The sequence below is a fragment of the Centruroides sculpturatus genome, unplaced genomic scaffold, assembly GCF_000671375.1.
Source record: "Centruroides sculpturatus isolate CEXI.00-Female unplaced genomic scaffold, Cexi_2.0 scaffold454, whole genome shotgun sequence".
Classification (NCBI taxonomy): Eukaryota; Metazoa; Arthropoda; class Arachnida; order Scorpiones; family Buthidae; genus Centruroides; species Centruroides sculpturatus.
Window position 1 is genome coordinate 105205 of NW_019384681.1, and position 26635 is coordinate 131839.

Genomic DNA, 26635 nt, shown 5'->3' on the forward strand with positions numbered 1-26635 from the left:
TTATGTAGCGAGGAAGTCGTACGTAGATCGATAATTACGTATTTTACGATGTCGAACTCCTCTAAATAACATCGGTCCATTCAGACATTCCCGAAATAACCTAACAACTGACCTAAATTTTTAATTTCTTACGTAGGAAAGTTATTCCTAGATGATTTTCAGGTGAAAAAAAAATGTGGTCAATTGATAACTTTCACGTCATTTGGGACTAACCTCGTCGTGTTTTTCCCCATTAATCATGACAATATTAATCAATTTTTATATATTAAACACATTAACCAATAAAATAATTCTTTACTAAGAATAGTGGAATTAATTTTATACATAAATAATGTCGGTGTTTTTAAAAATCGACCATAAAATCCTCCAATTTTGTTTTAGTTTTTTGCCAGTATCTTGATGCGAAAGAAAAGAAAATGTGATTCGTTCATCTAACAAATAATGATAATCACGATTTAATTACAGCAATTATATAATGAATTAATTTTTAAATAATTGCAAAAGATTTCATAACATAACCTAATTGATTATAATTTGACTTTCATTTTTACATTTGGCACTATTAAATATTTCTTCGCGTGTAATAAGTCGACTGTCCACTTCCTAAAACATTAGTTAATAGTTAACTGACAAGAATGAAACAATTGAATACAGCAAATTATTCATGACGTTCCCTAAATACATATGTAAGTACGTTAAATAAACATATTCGAAGAAAAATAATTGCAGACATCTCGTAAAAAAATTGAAATTACATATTTAATTTTTCTAAATGAAACGTCGCTCTTTCATTTTATAAAAATTTAAATAATTGATTATAATTTATTTATTTTACATCAATAATTTGAATTATTTTCGACCCTTCTTTAACTCGAATTTACTTTTGTTTTATTTAATAATTAAAAATATTTTTTTCGAGTTTTTGTTATAGAAACAATTATATTTATATAAAAATGAGTTATGTTTTATATAACACATATCAATTATATAAATATTATTCTGTAAATATATAATCATTTTATCTATCAACAGCGCTGTATTCAGTTTAAAATAAGGATAATTTCTAAAAATATTGTAATAAATTTATCAAAATTTGATACAATTTAAAATATTTAGATGATATATAATAATTTTTTCATTAATATTATTTAATTAATTATATTCTTGGGTCGATGAACCGTTGTTTATATCGTATCGATATTAATTCACGTCCCATCACACAGATTAATTTTCATCACATAAATTAATATTTAACATCTCCATTAATATATTCTAAAAGTGAATATTTCTCGAGGGCATCGATATCGGTTTAAAAATAACTCAAAATGGCCCATAAAATATCGGCGTATACTTTAAAAAGACGATTTTCTTAATCTTTTACACGAGGTGATTGTCGTTTTAATCATGGAAGAAATATTTATAAAACGTAAATCTTAGGATAAATTTGAGAAAAATAAAATGAAAAATCGGCTTTATAAAAGGGGAAACGACGCATATTCATTGGCATTGTTTAGCTCTCAAGGACACATCATTGAATACAAATAAAATGCAAAGAAGGTCAACTGTTTAGAGAAGGTTATTTAAGTTTATTCTTAAAAGAATTTATATAGAGCGACGTCATTGTATTTAGTAAACGCGTAACGAAAGCGGCTGTATTATTAACTTTACTAGGTTAAATTTCGTTAGAAATTTAAAAAATAATATGTATTTTTGTATATTTGACACTTGAATTCGATACAGATAAGTGAAATTCTTATAAATAAACCTTTAAATATTCGATAGATCGGTTTTGTAGTTTGATTAGATTTTCTTCCTGGAAGCAGACAAATCCTTTTCGTAACATTTTTTTTTTAAAGTTAGAGATTTATGAAGGGCTTGGCTCATCAAATAGCCTACTTCGAATGGCCTCTTGTGGATTTCAAACTCGTAACTTTGAATAACTTGAGCGAATTAGATACTTTGGTAAAGAACTAAACTCTTTGAAAATGAAAAAAAAATTAGGATATTACATATCATATTAAAATATATCATTTGGAATCATGAAAAATAATCTACAGGATATAAATTTTAGAATATAAAGTGTACATATTTTAAATACAGGGTAATAAAGATACTATATTACATTCTCTAGTGCTTTATGCAAGACGTATTATTGCAAATTATGTTGTTTAATCCGATGAGATTCGGAAAATTTATTTCTACATAATGTACAAATAGGAATATTTACGAAATTCTATATAAAATATAAACTTAAATCACTTTACGATGTACAGATAAGAAACTTATATACGCTGTATATATGAGATTATATGAAAAATAAGCAGATAACTTTCATAAACATGCGGTGTAACCTCATAAACCGGTCAAAATATCTAATATAGCCTAGTTGCCGTTCAACTTTCGAGCTAAATATGTTGACAACTTTTTATGCTTAATCCGGATTTGATACTATTAGCCGGTGAAGTGTTGTTTAGTTTCAATATTTGACTGTCTTTTAATGTTAATAATAATATAAAAAAACTTTAAATTATCCGATATTAAATTTTAAAATAAACAGGCAGAAAGATCTGTACTAAAATACTAAAATTCTAAAAACATCTTTTTTCTAGATTGAGAGTTTGAGTGTCCTGTGTTGTAAATAAGGCTATTTTCATTTATCTTGAATCTAGAATGAAGGCCAATTCTACGAGGAATTTCAAATAGTGTAAGAGTTTTAGTGGAGTATTTGTCATAACGGACATAGCTGGAGAGACTATTGAATGAATTGTTTTGATAGCACTCCTTTTGGAATTTTTAGTCTTTTTCGAATTTCTAAAGGAAGAGTCTGAATTATTCCATAAACAAGCTTTCAGAAAAATAGGTACTTTAGCTTCAAGGAGCGAGTCAGTCGTGGATCGAATGACGTCGCACCGGATGGTATCAAAGTGTTACGCTCATCAATTGTAATGAAGATTAAGTGTTTTTTTCTATTCCTTTTGCTTTAGCTCTCGAGCGGATGGCCAAATTTTCCGAGAGGGACACGGCGACGCCGTTACCTCCCAACTCTTCCCTCCTCTCTGGAAACAAAGCAAACAAAGAAAAAACAACCAGTGTCTGTTCTTCGATTCATGGAACTTCCCACAATTCTCTGTCTAATTGGCTCCAACGACACTTGAATGCCCGTGTGAGTGCCCATTGTCTTAGCCATCATCGGACTCCATTGTTTTTCCGGAGACTCTCTATGCAGAATTTCCCAGTGATTTCATAAGTCCGTATTGATTTCAGGTACACTTTGGACGCTAATAGAAGGATTGATGACGTCACTCCCCGGCTCCTACTCCGGCTGACGTCACAGGAAAGAGGATTGTACGTTGTCTTTTTACAATAACTCTTTCCCTTAAGATACGCGAACCTTATCAGTTTTTCTGTTTGTTTCTCTCAGAATTTTAGTTTACTTTAGAAATGCTTTGTTTACGTAAAATAAACATCGGAAACGTTTAGAAAAATTAACACTTGTCCCTGTTTATAAATATAGTTAAATAAAATTACCATAGGATTTTCAAGGAAATCACATTTAAAATTTCCTGAATGTACAAATCCATCGATAGGAATTCATCTGATTAATTCTCAGATATCGATATAAATTTATAGGAAAATAAAATATACTTGTACATAAATAATTTCTTTTCTATAAACAAATATAATGAAATAAGCCCTGTTAGTACAGGAAAAATAATATAAATAAAGAGATAATAGTGTTAAACGCGTTTCTGCATAAGCAATGTTGTGCATATTGGATAAGAGAAATGTAATGTTAAATAAAATGATATCGCGAAGATATAGTATCAAATATTATCTATAGCTTAAGCCATGTCGAGTATGTCATTATCAGCGAAAAAGTTTATTTTCTCTATCCTAGGATCCTAGATTTAACAAAGACATCGATTTCAGAACGGGATACAGAACAATTAGTATCATGTGCATGCCTATTGTCAATTATCAAGGGGACGTCATCGGCGTGGCTCAATGCATCAACAAAACAGAAGACGACAAAGTTTTTAATAAGCAAGACGAAGAGGTAAGCCAAGTTTATGCCGGGAAATAAATATTTACGCTATAAGTTGTAAGAACGTGTTTCACAACCTCTCGAGCGGACTTTGTAGTCATACTGGCAAATTGCGACGCCTGTATATAAGCTTGGCTGGCGTCAAGGCTAAACACAAACGGTGGTCGCATGTTGCTCTAAGCGCACGGCGTTCTCTTTCGCTCGATTTAGTTGCACTGTCGGCAGCGGTGAGTAGACATGGCGAGTTTGCTGCCTCACACTACTTACCCGAGCGCTCCTGCTAAACACGCTCTAGTTCCCAGATTTAAAAGGTTCGGCGGAAGAATGAAAAAGGTAAGGGTTTTTTTTTAATAAAGAAATCTTAAACCTCGTGCATTCATTTTGATTTCGGCACGGTATATCGATTTCTCTGCATCACCCACACGTTCTAAAATTATAAAGTGTTGGGCGGATGGTGAGAACAAACTTTGATCTTGGGCATTGTTTCTTTTATTTTGTGAAATTATTCTAAGAAATGAATTATTATATCAGTTTATAGACTCGTTAAGTTCAGAAAGAACGGATATTTTTGTTAGTTTTCTGTGTTGTATCGCGTGTAAAAAGTTTTCTGTTGTATTAATATCAATACTTAACACGAGGGATACGATGACTAAGGGAAAGGTACTGTACGTTAAATTATTCTTTTAATTTTACTTATAATTAAATTATTAGCTAAAGGAAATTTGTGATGAAAATCTAAAACTTTTTAAAACAAAAATAGCAAGTTGTATGGTTTAAGTAAAATTGTATTCGACATATAGTGGCAAAGTCTAACCTTTAGCTTCGTCCGTTGATGCATAATGCTCATTTCATAATTTAAATTAACTGAAAAAATGAATTTACTAAACTGTTACATTTAATTACAACCGATTTAATTAGTTCAAATTTTAATATTTTTGGCCCGAAAAATGCATTAATCGAATTAAATGTCGTTATTCTGTTAAGAAGCGGCATGAGCGTGTTCTTGAACTTGTGCATAAATATTGCATCATTTTATCTCATCAAACAGAGGGAACGTGAATAATGAGTGAACAGCGACGAGCGATTCAGCAATTTTTGATATGGCGTCAAAGTTGATTAGGAAAGATCTTTATTCTCGCATTAACGGATTTATTGATAAAGATGACAGTGACGTGACCATCGTCGTAAAATGACCTGGCTTTTTCGTTTAGAATTTATGACTAATTCTTCGGCCTTTTATTTTTTTTAAACCTTTACATTGAATCACTTCCGGGTTTCCTGTTTGGAATTTTTGTTTTCCTTTCTAATTATGTCATTAACGATTCTTCTTTTCTTTATCCCTGTCAAGGTATTCAGAAAATATCTGACTTTCTGCGGGATTGGTATCCAAAATGCACAACTTTTCGAAATGTCCGTACAAGAATATAAGAGGAACCAGGTAAGTTAATGCTTTAGCCTAATTAATTAATACTTTAATATAGGATAAACGGTTAATTTGATGTAAAAAAATAAATCAAACAAACAAAAATCGAGAACAAGCGCGCTGCGGAATAAAATTTAAAATTTTGCAATAAATTATTTACTTGTATATTGAAAAATCGTCCATAAACGGAGAGGATTGTGATTTTTTGAATGATGTCANTCTTAAATTTAGAGAAAATTCATATTTTGTGATTTTTCTCTAAGTTCAAGAATTACTGAATACATAAACAACAGTCAAAATATAATGCCAGATTCATTAGGCCATAAGTTGGCTAATTATAGTAATTATATAAAGTAATTTGAATTCTAGATAGATAATTAAGTTGTCATCTTGTATTAAATTTAATAATTAGAATTAAACCTTTAATTAAGTTATAATTTTGGGCTCAGTTTACCATATAAACATAAACAATAGTTTATGAAATTAAAACATTGGATTTTCTTGAATTATATTTTGGCTAATTAATAATTAACACTATCAAGTAATTTGATATAAAGTAGGAAGTTAGGTTATCATCTTGCATTAATTAATAATCAAATAATTTTAGAATTAAATTTAATTCAACATATTAATGATTTGATTAGTAATATGTTTGGACTTTATTATAGTTTACATATTGAGTTCAGTGAATCTTTTCCATTTAGTTTTCCTTAATAAAAGAAAAATAATAAACATATTTTTGCCTTACAAGAGACACTATTATATTAGATGCATGATATTTTTCACATAGATGTTTTGGGGAAAAACTATTCTTTACAGTATAAGATGCATTCAACTTATAGGACACATCCTAATTTTCAGATTAATTTTTGATACAAAAAAAATGTACTTTACAAGATGAAAAATACAGTATATTCCCCAGTAAAAGTTATGTCAATTAGAAATTCTTACATACAAAAATATAGTAAAAATAAATGCACTTTATTATTATTAGGTCTAAAATAATCCCTCGAAGACAAAGTGAATTATACGAATATATAATAATATTTGCTGTATCTGCTTTAATACTAATTAGAATTTTATTTGTAAATCATTACCTGTTAATTATTTCTTCAAAGCAATAAATAAACATAAGGAATTACATTTTTTTACTAATATTAATATATAAAATATTGCAATAATTTCAATATCTAATACTATTTATTTTAGCTTACAGAATATACTTTTTCATCTAAATTGCAGATAATAAATATTTTTGTATGCAAGATGTTATGGCATTTTTCAATAATGTCCATTTTTATATTCAAGTACTATGCAATATTAAAAATCATGCAAAAACTTTTTATTTTAATAGGTTTAAGGAATCATAAGGAACATAAATCAATTTTAATTCTTCATTGGGTATTTACATAATTTTGCCTATATCCAAAATTTAAGCTGATTATATANTTAATTCAACATGGATCCAAAACTGGATTCATTTATCAGGGTCAAACTTATGATCATAGAATTTTGTTTCTTGATTTAGACATACGATCTATGTATTAAGATTTATATTTTTTATATTATTCGCTTATGTAAAGATTAAATATATTTATGAACAAACTGAATAATTAATTTAACATTTAAAATGTATCATAATTGTATTACTCTTACATTATATAACATATGATCTCAACTAAATTAACGCATTAAATTCATTCATTTGATCAATAATGAAAAGGCTTAACTTTTTTAAATAAACGAGAAAATGGTTGTCGCTGATTTTTACAAATTCAACTATTTTGCGTTTGATTATATTGAAAATTCAGGAAAGAATGTCATTTGTCTAGTAATAATAAATATATTCTAAATCAGTGGTCCATATTAATTTTTGATACGGGAAAAGTTATTAATTTGTTCAATTTTTCTATTTAACTTGTTCCAAAGAAATTATTGTATATTAATAGATATTTCTTTTGATAACAGACATTTAATTGGCTGGGTACCGATGAAGAATTGGATGAAATGAAAAACATCTTACGGCTATCCTCTTTCAAAGAAGTAAGTGTTAATGTACTCCGTGAGAAAGGATTATATCGATTTAAACTAAAATACTCCGATTGTGCGTCTAATAAATAATAATAGTAATAAGGTACTCTAATAATTCTAAGTATAAATGTTTAAGAATTTAATTCAGAGAAATTGGTAATTAGATTCCGAAGAACAAAGCTGTCTTATTAGCTGGACATAGGTTTGGTCAGGAGCACAAAGAACAACATTATGAAACCGATGGAAACAAATCATATGCCAATTATACCGATCATATTTGTTTACAATTTTTCAATATTAGGCATACTATATAGTTAATTTATATTGGACAACCTTGAGTTAGATTCCTGATATAGTTACTTTCCGGGCAAAGTTATTTGTTTATTCACATCATCCCATTTAAAGGTTGAAAAGATTTAATTTTATTATGTTTGAATAGTTCAAGAGTCACTTCAAATGAACTTCATAAACACTAGTTCAATAGCTTAACTGTTTGTAATTCAATAAGGATAACCTGCTTAAGCATATTGTTTATTATTAACATTTTTAAGTAATTGATTTATAAATTGTTCAATTTTTTTTTTTAAACTATCGTTAATAAATATTTTCTTTTCTTTTTTCAGTTTGGAGTTGAAAATATTAAAGTTTCTGGTCGTGTTTTATCTATACCAATATTTAATAGTGAAAATAAAGTCATAGGAGTTGCCCAATTAGTCAATAAGTTGAATGGCGAACACTTTACGGAAATTGATATCAGCACATTTGAGGTACTTGTTACTATAATTCTTGAAATTTAAACTTAGTATCCACATAATTACTAAGTCAATATACTTTTAATTTTCATAATTAACTGATTTAAACTTAATTTTTTATTTTTAGGCATTTTCTATATTCTGCGGATTAGGTATACACAACACACAAATGTATGAAAATGCCATAAAATTGATGGCAAAACAAAGAGTTGCGTTAGAAGTTCTTTCCTATCACGCATCGTCGTCGGTTGAAGAAATGAATAAATTAATGGTACATTAATTCTTCCTTACAATAATATAATTTAAAATATTAGTATGAAATTAATATTGTTATATTTATTTATAGCATTTGCCAATTCCTTCAGCCAATAAATTCAATTTGTACAGTTTTGAATTCAGTGATTTTGAATTAGCAGATGAGGATACTTGTAAAGCATCTTTAAGAATGTTTATGGATTTGGATCTCATTAGAAAATTTCACATTCCATATCAGGTACATAGGAAAAAATAATTATTATATAGTCTATCATCAATAATTTATCTTCACTAATCTATAAAAATGTATTATTATAAACTGTGAAAATAATATTTAAAAATGTAATTACAGATATTATGTCGTTGGACGTTAAGCGTCAAAAAAAATTATCGTAATGTAACGTATCATAATTGGAGACATGCTCTAAATGTCGCACAAACTATGTTTGCCATGTTAACAGTAAGTTTGATTTTTCCTCTAAAGAAAAACATTTATAACTATAGTAATATTAATCACAGAAGAATATTCTTTTTTCTTTAATATTTTGAGGATTTAAACATATTTAAATCTAACACAAAAGAATAAAAGCTCTTTTTTACTTTTTCAGATAGGAAATATGAAACAGATGATGTCAGATTTAGAAATGCTGGCACTTTTAGTAGCCTGTCTATGTCATGATCTTGATCATCGGGGCACTAATAATTCTTTTCAGACAAAGTAAGATATTATCATCATCATTTCTGATTTACTTTTTGATAGAATTATATAATAATGAAATAAACTAAAAAACATTGTATTATTTCAGAATTGAATCTCCTTTAGCAACTTTGTATACTACCTCAACTATGGAACACCATCATTTTGATCAATGTATTATGATATTAAACAGTGAAGGAAACAACATTTTTCAATCCTTCTCTACAGAAGATTACAAAACTGTGATATCTTATATAGAATCTGCAATTCTTGCTACAGATCTTGCTCTTTATTTCAAGTATGTTTATAAAATATTTGATACCTTATTACAAAATAATAGACTTTTGTTTTTAATTTTTATGTTAATGACTCAAAGTATTAATATTACATTTTCCTTAAGATGAAATTAGGATTATAAAATAACTTATTTTTAAATTTATATTTATAGAAAGAAAGATACATTTGGAAAATTAGTTGAAACTGGTACAACAAATTGGTTAGAACCTGCTAATAAAGATCTCCTCAGGTTAGAAATCTTTCAAAAATGTTTAACTTCTAATAATATATATATTGATAAATGAATTATAAATTGACTCATTTAACAGAGGTATGATGATGACTGCATGTGATATATCTGCTATTTGTAAACCATGGGAAATTCAAAGAAAAGTAGCAGAACTGGTAGCCAGTGAATTTTTTGAACAAGGAGATTTAGAAAAAGAAAGATTAAAGGAAAAACCAATTGTAAGTTTTAATCTAATAAATATAATTAGTTTCTCAGATGAAAAATAAAATTAGAAGAATTGTTAAATATACATATCCATATATCTTATCAGGCAATGATGGATAGGGAAAAAAAAGATGAATTGCCTAAGATGCAAGTTGGATTCATTAATTGTATATGTCTCCCAGTATACAAGGTAATTATTAAATTTATTAAACAAATAAATTCATATTTTCCAGCATTCAACTAAATAAAAACTTTGATACTTTAGGCTTTAACAGTTATTCAACCAGCACTTCAACCATTGTTGGATGGATGTGAAAGAAATAAAAAACATTGGGAAATGTTAGCAGATGAATATGAAAAGCATTTGAGAGAACCTACACTTCATAGTTGTAGACATGGTAGGTATTTTATCTCAATTATAATTTACTATAAACAAATAAAATAATATCTGAACATTAAATAAGATTTTAGAAATTTTAATTTGAAAATAAAATGAATAATACTCTTTTAATATATTTAGCAATGTAAATTTTAATCAANCTTATAATTAAATTATTAGCTAAAGGAAATTTGTGATGAAAATCTAAAACTTTTTAAAACAAAAATAGCAAGTTGTATGGTTTAAGTAAAATTGTATTCGACATATAGTGGCAAAGTCTAACCTTTAGCTTCGTCCGTTGATGCATAATGCTCATTTCATAATTTAAATTAACTGAAAAAATGAATTTACTAAACTGTTACATTTAATTACAACCGATTTAATTAGTTCAAATTTTAATATTTTTGGCCCGAAAAATGCATTAATCGAATTAAATGTCGTTATTCTGTTAAGAAGCGGCATGAGCGTGTTCTTGAACTTGTGCATAAATATTGCATCATTTTATCTCATCAAACAGAGGGAACGTGAATAATGAGTGAACAGCGACGAGCGATTCAGCAATTTTTGATATGGCGTCAAAGTTGATTAGGAAAGATCTTTATTCTCGCATTAACGGATTTATTGATAAAGATGACAGTGACGTGACCATCGTCGTAAAATGACCTGGCTTTTTCGTTTAGAATTTATGACTAATTCTTCGGCCTTTTATTTTTTTTAAACCTTTACATTGAATCACTTCCGGGTTTCCTGTTTGGAATTTTTGTTTTCCTTTCTAATTATGTCATTAACGATTCTTCTTTTCTTTATCCCTGTCAAGGTATTCAGAAAATATCTGACTTTCTGCGGGATTGGTATCCAAAATGCACAACTTTTCGAAATGTCCGTACAAGAATATAAGAGGAACCAGGTAAGTTAATGCTTTAGCCTAATTAATTAATACTTTAATATAGGATAAACGGTTAATTTGATGTAAAAAAATAAATCAAACAAACAAAAATCGAGAACAAGCGCGCTGCGGAATAAAATTTAAAATTTTGCAATAAATTATTTACTTGTATATTGAAAAATCGTCCATAAACGGAGAGGATTGTGATTTTTTGAATGATGTCATTTCCAGCACGTGCTGCATTATCTTTTTCTAAATAGCTGACGTCATTAATGACTGTAGTCCCATATGTTCTTCCTGCCTAATTCGTCATTCGTTAAATTCTTAAGTTAATTGATGGCATCGAGCATCGCTACAACAATTAGAGTTATTTCTTATAAAAACCGTTCGATTTTTAACGATTTCGATAGGGTAATAATTAACATAAATAAGTCTAAATGTGTCATTCTTGTTTCGCAAACGAAAAAAATAACGCTCGTAAAACATTTTGCAAAACTTTATTACGTTTCTATATAATTTAAGTAGGTCTCATTCTTTATCAAAATGCATTTTTTCTTTCTTTTTTCGCTGTTTTTTAAGTTGAAGAAAACTCGTAACATAAAATTAAAATTAAACTTTTGCATAATTGATTAATCATCCTTTTATTAATGGAAAATTCTTTAACTTTTTTATAAATTTATTATTTTTAAATGGCTAAATCATTTACGAAATCGTCTAATTCTTATCATTAAATTTTTAATGTTTTTGTTGTTTTCATATTATAATTTAAGATATACAATATGATGCATAAATATAACGTCATTATATAGTTATGTAAACAAAAATATATATATTATTCATAAATATCATTGTTGAAAATGTTCTTAATTATATGTAAATTGATATTTTCGAAGAAAAAAAAATGCAAATATTTTAAGTGATTCAGCAAGAAATTTTATTAATAAATATATTAAACTTGCTTAATAATGAGAGAAATAAACAAAAAATTTTAGTCTAAACAAAGAGCGAGAAGAATAGAAAAATATTTCTAAAAATAGCAAATCTGTTCATATTCTTTGTGCAATTTTATTATTCATTCTGGGTCTTTGCTCGTCTTTTGTTAGATTTTTTTAATTGTGCCTTTTAACGATTATAATCTGACGAATGTAAACTGTATATGCAATAAGAATATTTTAGATAATTGTTATCATTTGGAAAGAAGAAAGGTTTATGTAGCGAGGATAAAATATTAACCCCTTCTGCACTTGTATTCAGTGTTCGTTATAAAGAGCGTTACGAGTTAAAGATGTTGATACGTGATGCTATTTATCTTGGATAGAAAGCGTTATCCTCCAATTACTCGGAAGAATTTTCTTTCTAGTAGTAGTATAGTTGTGAAGTGGCTCCACCCCACCCGTATACGGTAGCAGACCATCATCTACGAACAGGACCCTCCATTCACTCACTCATCGCAACCGTTTCCGTCCCTACTTATAGCTATTTGGAGGACGCAGTTCCGGAACTGTGGACATAAGCACCTACTTACGCACATACCGCGTGTCGGGGCGCCATCACGTTCTAAAGTCCGTTACTTCGGTGGTTCTCGATCACACCGTAACAGAGATGGAACCGAATCAGTCATGAGATTTGAGCAGGTAGGATTAGAATATATTTATGATTTATATCTCTGTATATAAATTCAAATTTTCATCTCTGAACGATTTGCAATTTCGTACTTTCATAACAATTTAAATCTCTGCACAATGGATAAAGTCTTTGTGTATAAGGTTCACCCGCGCGAAAGGCGTATGCCAATCTCCTATGCCACAGTTTTTAATAGCTTTACTCCATTGGTGTTTGTGCAAAAAAAAAATTAGCGTGGATATAATTAAGCTTGTTTTCTTTCTTTTTTTTTCAATTCCTCGATTGTTGCGATGCGCTCTCAAACACCATTATTCAACTTTTATCTAGCCCATGGGGGTAACTGTAGCTAGCATTTCAATGAAGCGCAAATGGCTCCAGTCCGTGCGGCGCTAAGAAAATTAATAAAAATGACCGTTTGTTGTGGTAGACGACATTTGGGCGACTCGATAAACGCAATACGACACGTCCGAAATGAATACTGTCAAACGAAACGATGGATCTCTCCTAGCAAACCGGAGCAACAAGAGCAACTTCTTTTTCTTCCAGTATTAAATGAACCATTCGCTTTTTTTTCTGATTTATAAATAGCTGTAGAGAATAAAGATGAGCCATTCATCATCCTTATTAATTTTAGTTACAACTTTGATCGCCACGTTAATTTCCATAATTGAAACGCTTCTTTGTTTATAGTAACCGGCTTTAACTCGATCTAGTCGACTGACTGTTGCAATTTTTTTTCTTTCGGGTTCAAAAACCATATCGCTATGTATCATGGCCAGTTCTGTTTATGTTTCCTTTAAGCACAATACACGATCTCATTTATATATTTCTGTAATTATCTAGTGATGAAATTCTAATCTTTTTTTTAATCTCCGTGTTTCGTTTATCACCGTTAATAAAATAGATTTTATATAATTTAAATTATTTATCGAGTTGAAATAATTTTAATTTCCAAATTATTTGCAATAACTCGTTTATTCGACTTGAATTATTTTAGATAGAAGAATTATGCATTTGAATAAATTCGATTTTGTAACATTCAGAACTTATAAACCTGATGCAATCGCGCTTACAAGTTTGGCGGGGACGAAAGCATAATTTAACAAATTGCTCTGTTTAACTTGCAGCCATTAAATGAATGTGTTCCCACGCCGCTCTCATTGTCTTGCTTTAAAAGATTCTATTGTTCCAGGAGACTTAATAATTGGTGTGGATGAAAAGGGTAGAAAAAACCGTCCATCTATTCTAAAACAAGCTACTAATTCATGCATTCGGCGCCATCCGTGCCGAGTGAGTCGCCACCATTGTCAGATGATCATATCTGGATAGCGGAGATGATTGTTTATTTTGCGTGCTCTGGATGCCTTCTTCCAGCTGATGAAACCTCCATTCTGTAGAAAGACGCGAACAATTTATAATCCACTTCATGTTTCATCGAATATTTTTTTTTTCTTGTAAATCACTTAGCTTGTTTCGATTAGGATTCTCCACGGGAAGCGAGGGTGGAAAAGAACATTTTAAGTGCAGCTTCTGATGGAAAGCTTCCATCGAGTCTTAAAATAAACATCAGAATTCACTTTTCACTGCTACTTTACGATAAGATTCATTGAAACTATTCGGCAGGAGTTTATTGATAAATAATTTATTGCACCATTGACATTTTTTTAAGATGCACTTACGCAAATTAATATGGCTTTTACAAGAAAGTAATTTTAATATCGCTAACAACTAAATTCCGGTTTACAAAAAATATTACTCTTTTATTGATAAAGACTCTCTTACATGTTCAGATAGACTAATACACTTTATACAGAATGTTTAATATAAATATATTTATCTTTTTCAGTTATTATTGAGCCTGGCCCAGTCCATATTCGAAGAGACCTCATCTTTAGATAGACTCATCAATAAAATCATGTCGAAAGCTCAGGGACTTCTGCAATGTGAAAAATGCCGAGTCTACTTAGTGGATACGGAACAAAAAGATGCGGTAATTAATGTTGTTATTGATTTTAAAACACGTTAAATAACATTATGTTGATTTTAAAAAATAAAATAAATATTGCACGTGGTTACTAGAGTAATTGGAACGTTTTCGTATCGTTCGTTATCCCGAAAACAGCCAATTCACTTGTTTACAGATAGTTATCGAATCGCCATTGTGGACATTTGGAGGTTGGGTTACAGTACGTTGTGAACGGCACGTCCGCCTAAATACTACACACAAATTTATGTAAACCCAAACAATACTACGGATTATGTCACAGTACTTGACTGAAAATGCGGTCACTTATGTGAAGTTTACTAACAATGACTTTTTAAAAGACCTTGTTAATGAATCGGGCTTCTCGATTTTGTTTAGAACCAATGACTTTCTTCAATTCACACCACCCTTAAGTGGCCGTACCTTAAGCGTTTACCAATCTAAGACTATCGTAGAATTTATAATTAGTTGGGAGATCTTTTTATCCGAAATTTAAACTATATCGAGTATTTACTCCCCTGAAGTGTGAAGAATTTTAAGTTCTAACTCGTTGCCCGCGTTAAAACTGTGAATATATTATATTACATTTATCAATTTATTCAATATTAAACTAAAATATTCGAATTCTCTTCCTTAGCTTTAAAAAATAGTACTGTATAATCTTTGATTATTTTACACTTGTGTATATGAATGTTAAGCTGTCAAGAGCGTGTTACCTAACTCTTTACACAGCTTAACGGGAAACCAATGTTTATTATGAAAAGATCGTGTCTATCATTCGTCGAGTCGATTCATCATTTAGAGATCTTTCCGATTAAAGTTTTCAAAATGTTATCGACTGATAGCAATTCTAAGAATTAGACAAAACAGGTTTTATTTAATTGAATGGCATCTTAATTCTTTTTCTGGAACACCCATAAAGTTTATCGCTATTATTTTGATCTGCTACAAGTCGAAAATAATACTCCATTGATGCTTATTGACGACAGCTTTCAAATATTAGAGTCGTAATGGCGACAGAAGGGATTTTTCTAATCCCCTTTTCGTTATAGGCGCAGATGCGAAGTGAATTTTTTACATCTTTATGCCCACACTTCGCTGTTACCTACGACTTGAGAGCAATGTTCTCTCGGGCGTGGATAAAACTAACGATAAAGTGCAATATTTACTACCATTTAATGGAAGGATAAACTTGCTATTAATATATTTATGTTTTCTTTTTTTTATAAAATTTCAGTTGACTTATCACAGAGAACAATTAGAAATCGGGAAAATATCTCCAATTTTTAAACCCAGGAAATTTTCTAGGCCAGAGGTATAATATATATAATTTATTTGGCTTTATTTTAATATTTGTAAACTGAATTTTAAATGAATTGTTTCTTCTGCAGGATGTTATTTTCACTACGATATTTGAATTGAGAAGAGACGAAGAAGAGATTCGGCGTCCCAGGTGAGCTAAACAATTCTGTTAATATAATGACCTCACTTACACGACGTTTTATGTAACTAATGTTGGGAAATAAACTCAGTTTTTGAATGAGGTTCTGCAGCCCGAGGTAATTCTCTGGTGGAGACATTCGAGCAGACTGCAGGTCGAGCATCCCTGTTAATGGCAGAGGTCGTACATTGTCCCGAAAGTAGCAGTTTAACGGGCACCTTAGAGGTAGTTAGTGGCGGGGAAAAGGGGGAAGACATGGAAGGGGAAGCAAATTCTCACGATCCGAAGTAATTCGATCGCTATTGTGCATTCTATAAAATCTACTCGAAGTTTTAAAAAGAAAGCATGTCGAACTGTTTGATTTCTGTTTCGAGTCTCCCTTGCCCCGCTGCCTGACGTCACCGGGCGCCACCCAATAAAAAAAACCCTTCTAATGACGCACGCCTTGAAAAAGATTTCTTTAAGTTCCGCACAATTAAAACTTTCTTCTCTGCCTAGTGACGTCGGGTGTCCCCGTTTTTATCCTAATATTTTGCTCGTTAACCGGAAAGTCAAGGCTGTTTATATAGAATACAAGAGAAATAGCAAAACACATATCTGCAAAAATAAATGGAGGTCAAGGGTCGAAAACATATTCGCGCGTAAATCTGAGTATTGAATGAACAACCTTGTTGGGGTAGATGAGCAGAAGTATGCAAGGGTCACCCGCTACAAGTGCTGGTCTACCAACTACAAGATGCCGTGAAGTGGGCTAATCGATGAAAGAGTTGGACAACCTCACTCGGTTTGTCTCGATCGTAACTCGACGATGAGGTTGACCCGACCGCTTAATTAAAGCCCGTAACGCGACACCCTTAAGTCTGTCAGAAGTAAAGTAACGAGAGAGCGCCGACCTGTCCGACGCCGTCTCCTTCATTGTTCATTCCCCCTTTCGTGGGAATGTCCTGACGTACTCCATCACTGGATTTATCTCCGGCTGCTATCCTCGCCCATCTCCGCTTCACCGGATAATAAATAACTATTTTTCCTTCTCCGCCCAATTTATCAATGCAAATCCTCTTCATCCGTAATTAAATTCGATTTTTTATTCTTCTTAACACCCGAATTTGTATTTAGATTCCTTCTAAAACACTATCGAGTGCAATGACTTTAATTCGGAAGGTCATATATTTTTAATTCTTAATATATTACCATTAAATTCTTAATTGAATTTAACTTCTCGTAACCTCTTTCTATATAGTGTCGAATTTATTCGAGCGAATCATTTTCTTTGCTCCACTAAATAATTCTTTGTTTTTCGTAGTATATAAATGAATAATTTTCCTTTTCAGTCTGATGGAATTGGCAGGGCAGGAAATGATTCATGTTCATTTTGCTCGTCACGTCGTTGCGACAGGACAGGTAAGGCGACTTTTTCTATTTATTATTTTTTATAAATGCCATTTTAAAAATCGTGTTATCCTCTTTAACCTTTTCCCTAAATATTTTCTTTCGATTGGGACGAAAGAAACTCGTTCGAATTGCCAGAACTCGACTAACAGGAAAACAGCTGTCGATATTTCAACCATTTTATTTTAATTTCCCCATATATATATATATTTGATTAACTGAAGAAAATTAAAAAAGTACGTGTTTGAAATGGGCTAAAATAATTTTTTTCGTTAATTTAACATAATTTTTTATGAAAATAATTTCATAATTAGTAGCACGAGTGAAGAATAACGCACATTTTTAAAATAATTTGACATGTTTTTCTAAAAGGTGTCAAATATGCGTTAATAACATTGTCAGGTTTATAAATATGTTCTTCCTGTTTTCTTCATAGCGATAAGCAAAACTAATATTTTGTTTACGAACAAATATTCTTTACAATAAGATTCAAAATATTTGATTTCAGATATTTAACAAAATTCTTCCTTTTTAATCATTATGATTCTGCAAAATAACAAAAAAGAAATACGATCGAATTCTTACGATTCATATCGATTGACACGTTTGGTTCGTGACAGGCAATAAATCATTCTTCGAAAATCGAATATTTGCGTGAATACACCTAAAAGGGGAATGTCCTCATTCTTAAATGCAATCGTGTCTCCATCTGGTGAGAATAAGAATTAATATTGCTAATTCCTATAAAATTATTGCCATTGCGTTTTCGTACGAAAAGAATAAAATGAAATTTAAATTTGTTTATAACGTTTTAATGCTTAAACAAATGTCGATGGCTAGTTTTTTTCTAATAAACAGTGTATAAATATGTATATTGCGGCTTAGTACGCAAATCAATGATATACAGTAGTTCATTTCATACAAAACCAAGTATACTATTGATTTGCTTACTTAGCCGTTATGTCACTTGCAAGCATCCATATTTCAAATAAATTAAATTAACTTTACATCTTCACGTCGATACAAAACAAGCAATATTTTTTCATATAATCTTTACAAATCAGAATGTCAAATTCGCCATTATTGAGAAATGTCAGGAAAAATCCTTTAGTCCTAGATTAATCAAAGGAATAAAGCGAAATTAATTTGATTTTAAGTATTGTTTGATAATACCAATAATAATTTAGACAATACAAAAACTGAATATTACATTGCTGATAATTTGTACAGTAAAGCCTAAAATAAATATGCAATATTACGTAATAACTAAGGCCGAAAGGCAAAGTAGGCCTAATGTAGGCCTATCTGTAGGAAGTGAAATTTTAAGGAGATATACTGTGTATATAGAAAATTCATAATCTTATATTCTATTTTGCTATCTTTCCATTTTATTGTGATTTCCAAAAGCGATAAAATAATTTAGATTCCTTAAAAATATTTTTAGAAATTTTAAGTAAGCCAGAAAGAAATGCATTTTAAATATATAAATTGATTATGTAACAAATATTTCCATTAATATTTAATTAATTCAAAAATCCTGTGACCTAGTCATTGGTACAATACAGAGGAAAGGCTTTTAAATGCACCCTTGGCCTTCTATTCGATAACGGTTACGAAAAAGCAAATATTAAAAAAAGTTTCACAAATGTAAATCTGAATTTTGCAATTAAGGATATATCGTAATGAAGTTAACGGATAAGATCAAAATCTTTGGCATTACGTTGAACGCATAATTTCAGGAAACGTAACTGATTTGGCTGGCCTTCAATGAAGATTAAAGATAATAAGTGTAAATAATGGTGCAACAATTATAAAAAATATATGGATACATGAATATGGTACTAACTGATTTATTTCCATGAAATTAATTTAGGTAACTTTATATATATATATATATATATATATATATGAAGTTATTCTGATCAATCATAGGACTATATGAGGGAGGAATATATCGTGATAGCGTATCAAGTTAATTCAACATGGATCCAAAACTGGATTCATTTATCAGGGTCAAACTTATGATCATAGAATTTTGTTTCTTGATTTAGACATACGATCTATGTATTAAGATTTATATTTTTTATATTATTCGCTTATGTAAAGATTAAATATATTTATGAACAAACTGAATAATTAATTTAACATTTAAAATGTATCATAATTGTATTACTCTTACATTATATAACATATGATCTCAACTAAATTAACGCATTAAATTCATTCATTTGATCAATAATGAAAAGGCTTAACTTTTTTAAATAAACGAGAAAATGGTTGTCGCTGATTTTTACAAATTCAACTATTTTGCGTTTGATTATATTGAAAATTCAGGAAAGAATGTCATTTGTCTAGTAATAATAAATATATTCTAAATCAGTGGTCCATATTAATTTTTGATACGGGAAAAGTTATTAATTTGTTCAATTTTTCTATTTAACTTGTTCCAAAGAAATTATTGTATATTAATAGATATTTCTTTTTGATAACAGACATTTAATTGGCTGGGTACCGATGAAGAATTGGATGAAATGAAAAACATCTTACGGCTATCCTCTTTCAAAGAAGTAAGTGTTAATGTACTCCGTGAGAAAGGATTATATCGATTTAAACTAAAATACTCCGATTGTGCGTCTAATAAATAATAATAGTAATAAGGTACTCTAATAATTCTAAGTATAAATGTTTAAGAATTTAATTCAGAGAAATTGGTAATTAGATTCCGAAGAACAAAGCTGTCTTATTAGCTGGACATAGGTTTGGTCAGGAGCACAAAGAACAACATTATGAAACCGATGGAAACAAATCATATGCCAATTATACCGATCATATTTGTTTACAATTTTTCAATATTAGGCATACTATATAGTTAATTTATATTGGACAACCTTGAGTTAGATTCCTGATATAGTTACTTTCCGGGCAAAGTTATTTGTTTATTCACATCATCCCATTTAAAGGTTGAAAAGATTTAATTTTATTATGTTTGAATAGTTCAAGAGTCACTTCAAATGAACTTCATAAACACTAGTTCAATAGCTTAACTGTTTGTAATTCAATAAGGATAACCTGCTTAAGCATATTGTTTATTATTAACATTTTTAAGTAATTGATTTATAAATTGTTCAATTTTTCTTTTTTTTTTTTTAAACTAACGTTAATAAATATTTTCTTTTCTTTTTTCAGTTTGGAGTTGAAAATATTAAAGTTTCTGGTCGTGTTTTATCTATACCAATATTTAATAGTGAAAATAAAGTCATAGGAGTTGCCCAATTAGTCAATAAGTTGAATGGCGAACACTTTACGGAAATTGATATCAGCACATTTGAGGTACTTGTTACTATAATTCTTGAAATTTAAACTTAGTATCCACATAATTACTAAGTCAATATACTTTTAATTTTCATAATTAACTGATTTAAACTTAATTTTTTATTTTTAGGCATTTTCTATATTCTGCGGATTAGGTATACACAACACACAAATGTATGAAAATGCCATAAAATTGATGGCAAAACAAAGAGTTGCGTTAGAAGTTCTTTCCTATCACGCATCGTCGTCGGTTGAAGAAATGAATAAATTAATGGTACATTAATTCTTCCTTACAATAATATAATTTAAAATATTAGTATGAAATTAATATTGTTATATTTATTTATAGCATTTGCCAATTCCTTCAGCCAATAAATTCAATTTGTACAGTTTTGAATTCAGTGATTTTGAATTAGCAGATGAGGATACTTGTAAAGCATCTTTAAGAATGTTTATGGATTTGGATCTCATTAGAAAATTTCACATTCCATATCAGGTACATAGGAAAAAATAATTATTATATAGTCTATCATCAATAATTTATCTTCACTAATCTATAAAAATGTATTATTATAAACTGTGAAAATAATATTTAAAAATGTAATTACAGATATTATGTCGTTGGACGTTAAGCGTCAAAAAAAATTATCGTAATGTAACGTATCATAATTGGAGACATGCTCTAAATGTCGCACAAACTATGTTTGCCATGTTAACAGTAAGTTTGATTTTTCCTCTAAAGAAAAACATTTATAACTATAGTAATATTAATCACAGAAGAATATTCTTTTTTCTTTAATATTTTGAGGATTTAAACATATTTAAATCTAACACAAAAGAATAAAAGCTCTTTTTTACTTTTTCAGATAGGAAATATGAAACAGATGATGTCAGATTTAGAAATGCTGGCACTTTTAGTAGCCTGTCTATGTCATGATCTTGATCATCGGGGCACTAATAATTCTTTTCAGACAAAGTAAGATATTATCATCATCATTTCTGATTTACTTTTTGATAGAATTATATAATAATGAAATAAACTAAAAAACATTGTATTATTTCAGAATTGAATCTCCTTTAGCAACTTTGTATACTACCTCAACTATGGAACACCATCATTTTGATCAATGTATTATGATATTAAACAGTGAAGGAAACAACATTTTTCAATCCTTCTCTACAGAAGATTACAAAACTGTGATATCTTATATAGAATCTGCAATTCTTGCTACAGATCTTGCTCTTTATTTCAAGTATGTTTATAAAATATTTGATACCTTATTACAAAATAATAGACTTTTGTTTTTAATTTTTATGTTAATGACTCAAAGTATTAATATTACATTTTCCTTAAGATGAAATTAGGATTATAAAATAACTTATTTTTAAATTTATATTTATAGAAAGAAAGATACATTTGGAAAATTAGTTGAAACTGGTACAACAAATTGGTTAGAACCTGCTAATAAAGATCTCCTCAGGTTAGAAATCTTTCAAAAATGTTTAACTTCTAATAATATATATATTGATAAATGAATTATAAATTGACTCATTTAACAGAGGTATGATGATGACTGCATGTGATATATCTGCTATTTGTAAACCATGGGAAATTCAAAGAAAAGTAGCAGAACTGGTAGCCAGTGAATTTTTTGAACAAGGAGATTTAGAAAAAGAAAGATTAAAGGAAAAACCAATTGTAAGTTTTAATCTAATAAATATAATTAGTTTCTCAGATGAAAAATAAAATTAGAAGAATTGTTAAATATACATATCCATATATCTTATCAGGCAATGATGGATAGGGAAAAAAAAGATGAATTGCCTAAGATGCAAGTTGGATTCATTAATTGTATATGTCTCCCAGTATACAAGGTAATTATTAAATTTATTAAACAAATAAATTCATATTTTCCAGCATTCAACTAAATAAAAACTTTGATACTTTAGGCTTTAACAGTTATTCAACCAGCACTTCAACCATTGTTGGATGGATGTGAAAGAAATAAAAAACATTGGGAAATGTTAGCAGATGAATATGAAAAGCATTTGAGAGAACCTACACTTCATAGTTGTAGACATGGTAGGTATTTTATCTCAATTATAATTTACTATAAACAAATAAAATAATATCTGAACATTAAATAAGATTTTAGAAATTTTAATTTGAAAATAAAATGAATAATACTCTTTTAATATATTTAGCAATGTAAATTTTAATCAAGATATCTACATATATTAAATATGATTATATGGCATACATTTAATGCACATTAAGTATAAATTCAATAGAATTTAAAAACAGCATCATAGACAAATTGTTATTATTGTCATTTAAAAATTTAGGAATAGCAAAAGCAAATATAAATAAATTTCACTTACCGAAATCTTTATTTTTTAAAGTTTTTTTCCTTTCAAAATTATATATATTAAAATATTTTAGATATAAAAATACGTATGGCTTTAAAATGTAATAACTAACTTTAACATATCTGTTTTTTTTTTTTTATTGTAGAGATGACCTTTTATTAGAGGCCTAGCCTCTAAAAAAAAGTTGTCTTTGCAATGGAAGACTTATTCCTGGTGATTGGACATGGCAAAAGTGTAGACACTTTAGTCTTTCTACATATTTTATTAAAATATTTTGTTTTTTCTACTGTTTTAAAAAGTATGCATTCAAGTTGTTATAAAAGTTTAAAAATGAAAATATTTAAAGTATTACTGATATGATCTGCAATATATTAGGAACTACCATATTTATTGATTAGGGATAATCATTTGACTTGTTTTACAAAGCATTTTACAAGTATAGCAATATTTTTGATAATGATGTGAATAATGCATGACAAAAAATTCATACTGAAAAGTTAAAAAATAATAATATCAATTTGCATATTATGAATTCTGTTATAGATTATTATATGTTTAGTATAATAAAACAGATTTAAGTTGAAGGAAATTTATCCTTCAAGTTTCTTCATTTTTAATATATTTAAAATTGTTTAATTTCAAAATTATGCACAATTTACTTAGAACTTATTAATAATGTTGATGATATATGTGTATATATATATAGACTATAATAAAACTTTTATCATCACTATTTTACGTCAATTTCATAAAAAGATAATATAAAAGTTGCTATTTAATTATATATTATTATAGTGCAATTTATAAGATATTATTTTACTTATATTGATATCAAATTATGATTTCAAAAATTAAAAAAACTTTTTTTCTATACAGGAACACTTAAGCTTGGAGATATACAGCAAAGTCCTTCAAGAGACAAGCTGCCACAGGTACAAGTTTCCTGAGTACGTTATAATTTTTTCCTCTAAGTCTGTCATCAAAATCTGAAGAACTGCTGTTTTAAATCTTATAATAAAGTTTTTGAACAAGTTTTATTTAATTTAATATTGCCAAGGAGGAAAGAAATTTTAATTGAATATAATTAACTACTATAAATTTAAAAAATATGATGAAATAATTAATTCAAATAATAATTTAGATTTTATTTTCATTTTCAGAATCAAAAGGAAAAGATAGACACAGAAAATAAACGGAATGAAATAAAATCTCATAAATTAATATGGAACTGTTCCAAATCGTCGGAAGGAAAGTGCAAGCATAGTCGTTTCTGCAACATGCTATGATTGTTTTACACCATTGAATCCACTATTTATAAAAGATGTGAACTATTTTTTAACCTTCTCATAAAATTATACAAAGAAGAAATTTCATTTTTAAGAGGATTGCATCTTCATCATTTCTTTGAAAGTTTGCCTTGGTGATACCTTGTGAATATATTTTAAAAATTCTACTTATTAGAAGCATTGTTTTGTATGTTGTTGATGAACATTAACAACAATGTTTAAAATTTATTATTTATTGAATATGAAGAAGCAAGGATTATCAACTTCATTCAAAAAAATGCTCTTTGGATAAATTTGAACTTGAAAGAAAGAAAGAAAAAAAAAGTAGAAATTGTTTAAATACTTATCATCATATCTGAGAAAATAATCACTCAGGAATCTGACATTCCACAATACAGGAAATATTTTTATATTTATAAGAAATTTTTAGTCAGTTTAAACAATTCTCATAAGTGATAAGAAAAGAACAGAATAAAATTGAATTTACAATAGAAGTAAAATATAAAAAAAAGTTTATTTCTATTGTAAAATACAGTTTTGAGTGTATTTGGCAAGAATAATGTATTTGAAACAATTCAATTTTTCTATTTAGTCATAATTAGTGTTCTTCAAATTTAAGTTCAATAACTTAAAAGCATTTGATATACCTTAGGGCTTTCATAACACCAAGACAATACTTTAATCATCTGTACAAATCATTAATTATTCTCTAACTTCCTACATAAATTTTAGTTACAATGTAAATATTGTGTCTGTAAATATTGTATTATGCTAAACATTGTTTAAATAATTATGTTATGTGAACTTATTGTATAGTAAGTTGTTTATATTAATTTGATTATTATTTATAATTTTGCTATAACTCATTTTTTTTAAATAAATGCTTAATGTAAGAAGTGCTATGAATAAATTTGTCCCTATTTTAATTGTTTTTTTCGATTAGAAATTTATTAACATGAAAATTTCTTTAATACATTTTATATACAGTTTTAATATAGATATTTAAGATTTCACAAAAATATTTGTCATTTATAAAGATCAACAAGATAATTCAGAAAAATTTCAGATATGTTATTTATTTAAAAACTTGTCTATTATCAAATTGAAAAATATATATATATTACAGTAAAGTACATAATAATACACCATACATTAACATAAATTCAGATATAGTGTGATCAACAATTGCTCTAGTTCTCAGTTGAGTGTGCTGTCCACTGTTTACAGTACACTATCATTAAGATTTACTATCTTTATTTTTGTGTTGTTTGTTACATAAGTATTTTTGCTTGACCAAAGATATATTTCAGATTTAATGCTATATTAAGAAATTTTATGTTAATTTTTTTAAAGAAAATCTTAATACAGTCATAATTATAGATAAATCAACTTGCAAATGGAATCTTTTACTGTCAAAAAAATTATCTGTTCTGACTCAATAAAGATTGGAGAATAGCAAACTTAATTGTTCAGAGATCTCAGTAAGTCTGCTCTGAGAAGATAGAAAAGAGCAGCAAAGTTGCATAGTATTCCTTGCATTTTATAAGGGGGGTACCAGCCTATAAGTAGTCTGCTAATGACAGAAACTTAGATTCAGCTTTTTCATTAATATTGCAATAATATAAGTCCACACTTTAAATAATTGAAAATTTTAAACCCCAATTATTCCTTTATGGTGGGATTTAACTGTAGTTAGCACATATTACATCTATATTTTTTCAAAAACAAAAGCTTCAGTTTGATTCATTTTGATCATAAAAAGGAAATAATATTTTGATGTTAGAAATTTTCTTCACAATAATAAATACTAATTTTTTAAATAAGAATAAATAAATATTTGAATATTCTGCCATAAATATTTCTGATAATCAATATTTTTTGTAACTACCATAATATATGTTTATAAAAATTTATAAAAGTTGAAAATGGATATAACCAACTTTAATATTGATTTCCAAATGTTGATTATCTAAATTGGAATTTGAATAATAAAACTATTAGTGAAATTTAATTATAACTATTGATGAGTTAC

At 28.4% G+C, this 26635-nt stretch overlaps 2 protein-coding genes across 2 annotated transcripts in view; both read left to right on the plus strand.

The window, feature by feature from the left end:
• Positions 1–10378, plus strand: part of LOC111626972 (cGMP-specific 3',5'-cyclic phosphodiesterase-like) — a 21001-nt gene extending 10623 nt beyond the window's left edge. Inside the window, exons 3-16 of the mRNA XM_023370516.1 lie at positions 3899–4057; positions 5394–5487; positions 6823–6869; positions 7437–7511; positions 8123–8266; positions 8379–8522; positions 8598–8744; positions 8859–8966; positions 9115–9224; positions 9313–9501; positions 9652–9729; positions 9809–9947; positions 10040–10123; positions 10199–10378. Of these exons, the coding sequence (XP_023226284.1) occupies positions 3899–4057; positions 5394–5487; positions 6823–6869; positions 7437–7511; positions 8123–8266; positions 8379–8522; positions 8598–8744; positions 8859–8966; positions 9115–9224; positions 9313–9501; positions 9652–9729; positions 9809–9947; positions 10040–10123; positions 10199–10378 (1698 nt within the window). The remainder of the gene's footprint in view (positions 1–3898; positions 4058–5393; positions 5488–6822; positions 6870–7436; positions 7512–8122; positions 8267–8378; positions 8523–8597; positions 8745–8858; positions 8967–9114; positions 9225–9312; positions 9502–9651; positions 9730–9808; positions 9948–10039; positions 10124–10198) is intronic.
• Positions 10379–10515: 137 nt separating this feature from the next.
• On the plus strand, positions 10516–25515 carry LOC111626964 (cGMP-specific 3',5'-cyclic phosphodiesterase-like). The gene is made up of 18 exons (XM_023370507.1): positions 10516–11219; positions 14668–14811; positions 16043–16120; positions 16197–16258; positions 17578–17647; positions 20128–20202; positions 20822–20965; positions 21078–21221; positions 21297–21443; positions 21558–21665; positions 21814–21923; positions 22012–22200; positions 22351–22428; positions 22508–22646; positions 22739–22822; positions 22898–23030; positions 24194–24249; positions 24478–25515. Exons 1-18 carry the CDS (start codon positions 11091–11093, stop codon positions 24601–24603), a joined length of 2016 nt encoding a protein of 671 aa, XP_023226275.1. The 5' UTR covers positions 10516–11090; the 3' UTR covers positions 24604–25515.
• Positions 25516–26635: the final 1120 nt, after the last annotated feature.

What these genes read in the sequence shown, in the direction of transcription:
- LOC111626964 (XM_023370507.1), top strand. Translation starts at nt 11,091, where the DNA reads ATGTCATTAACGATTCTTCTTTTCTTTATCCCTGTCAAGGTATTCAGA. An exon ending in AATTTCACATTCCATATCAG is followed by an intron (nt 21,444 to 21,557) that starts GTACATAGGAAA and finishes ATGTAATTACAG; the next exon opens with ATATTATGTCGTTGGACGTT. An exon ending in GCTAATAAAGATCTCCTCAG is followed by an intron (nt 22,429 to 22,507) that starts GTTAGAAATCTT and finishes CTCATTTAACAG; the next exon opens with AGGTATGATGATGACTGCAT.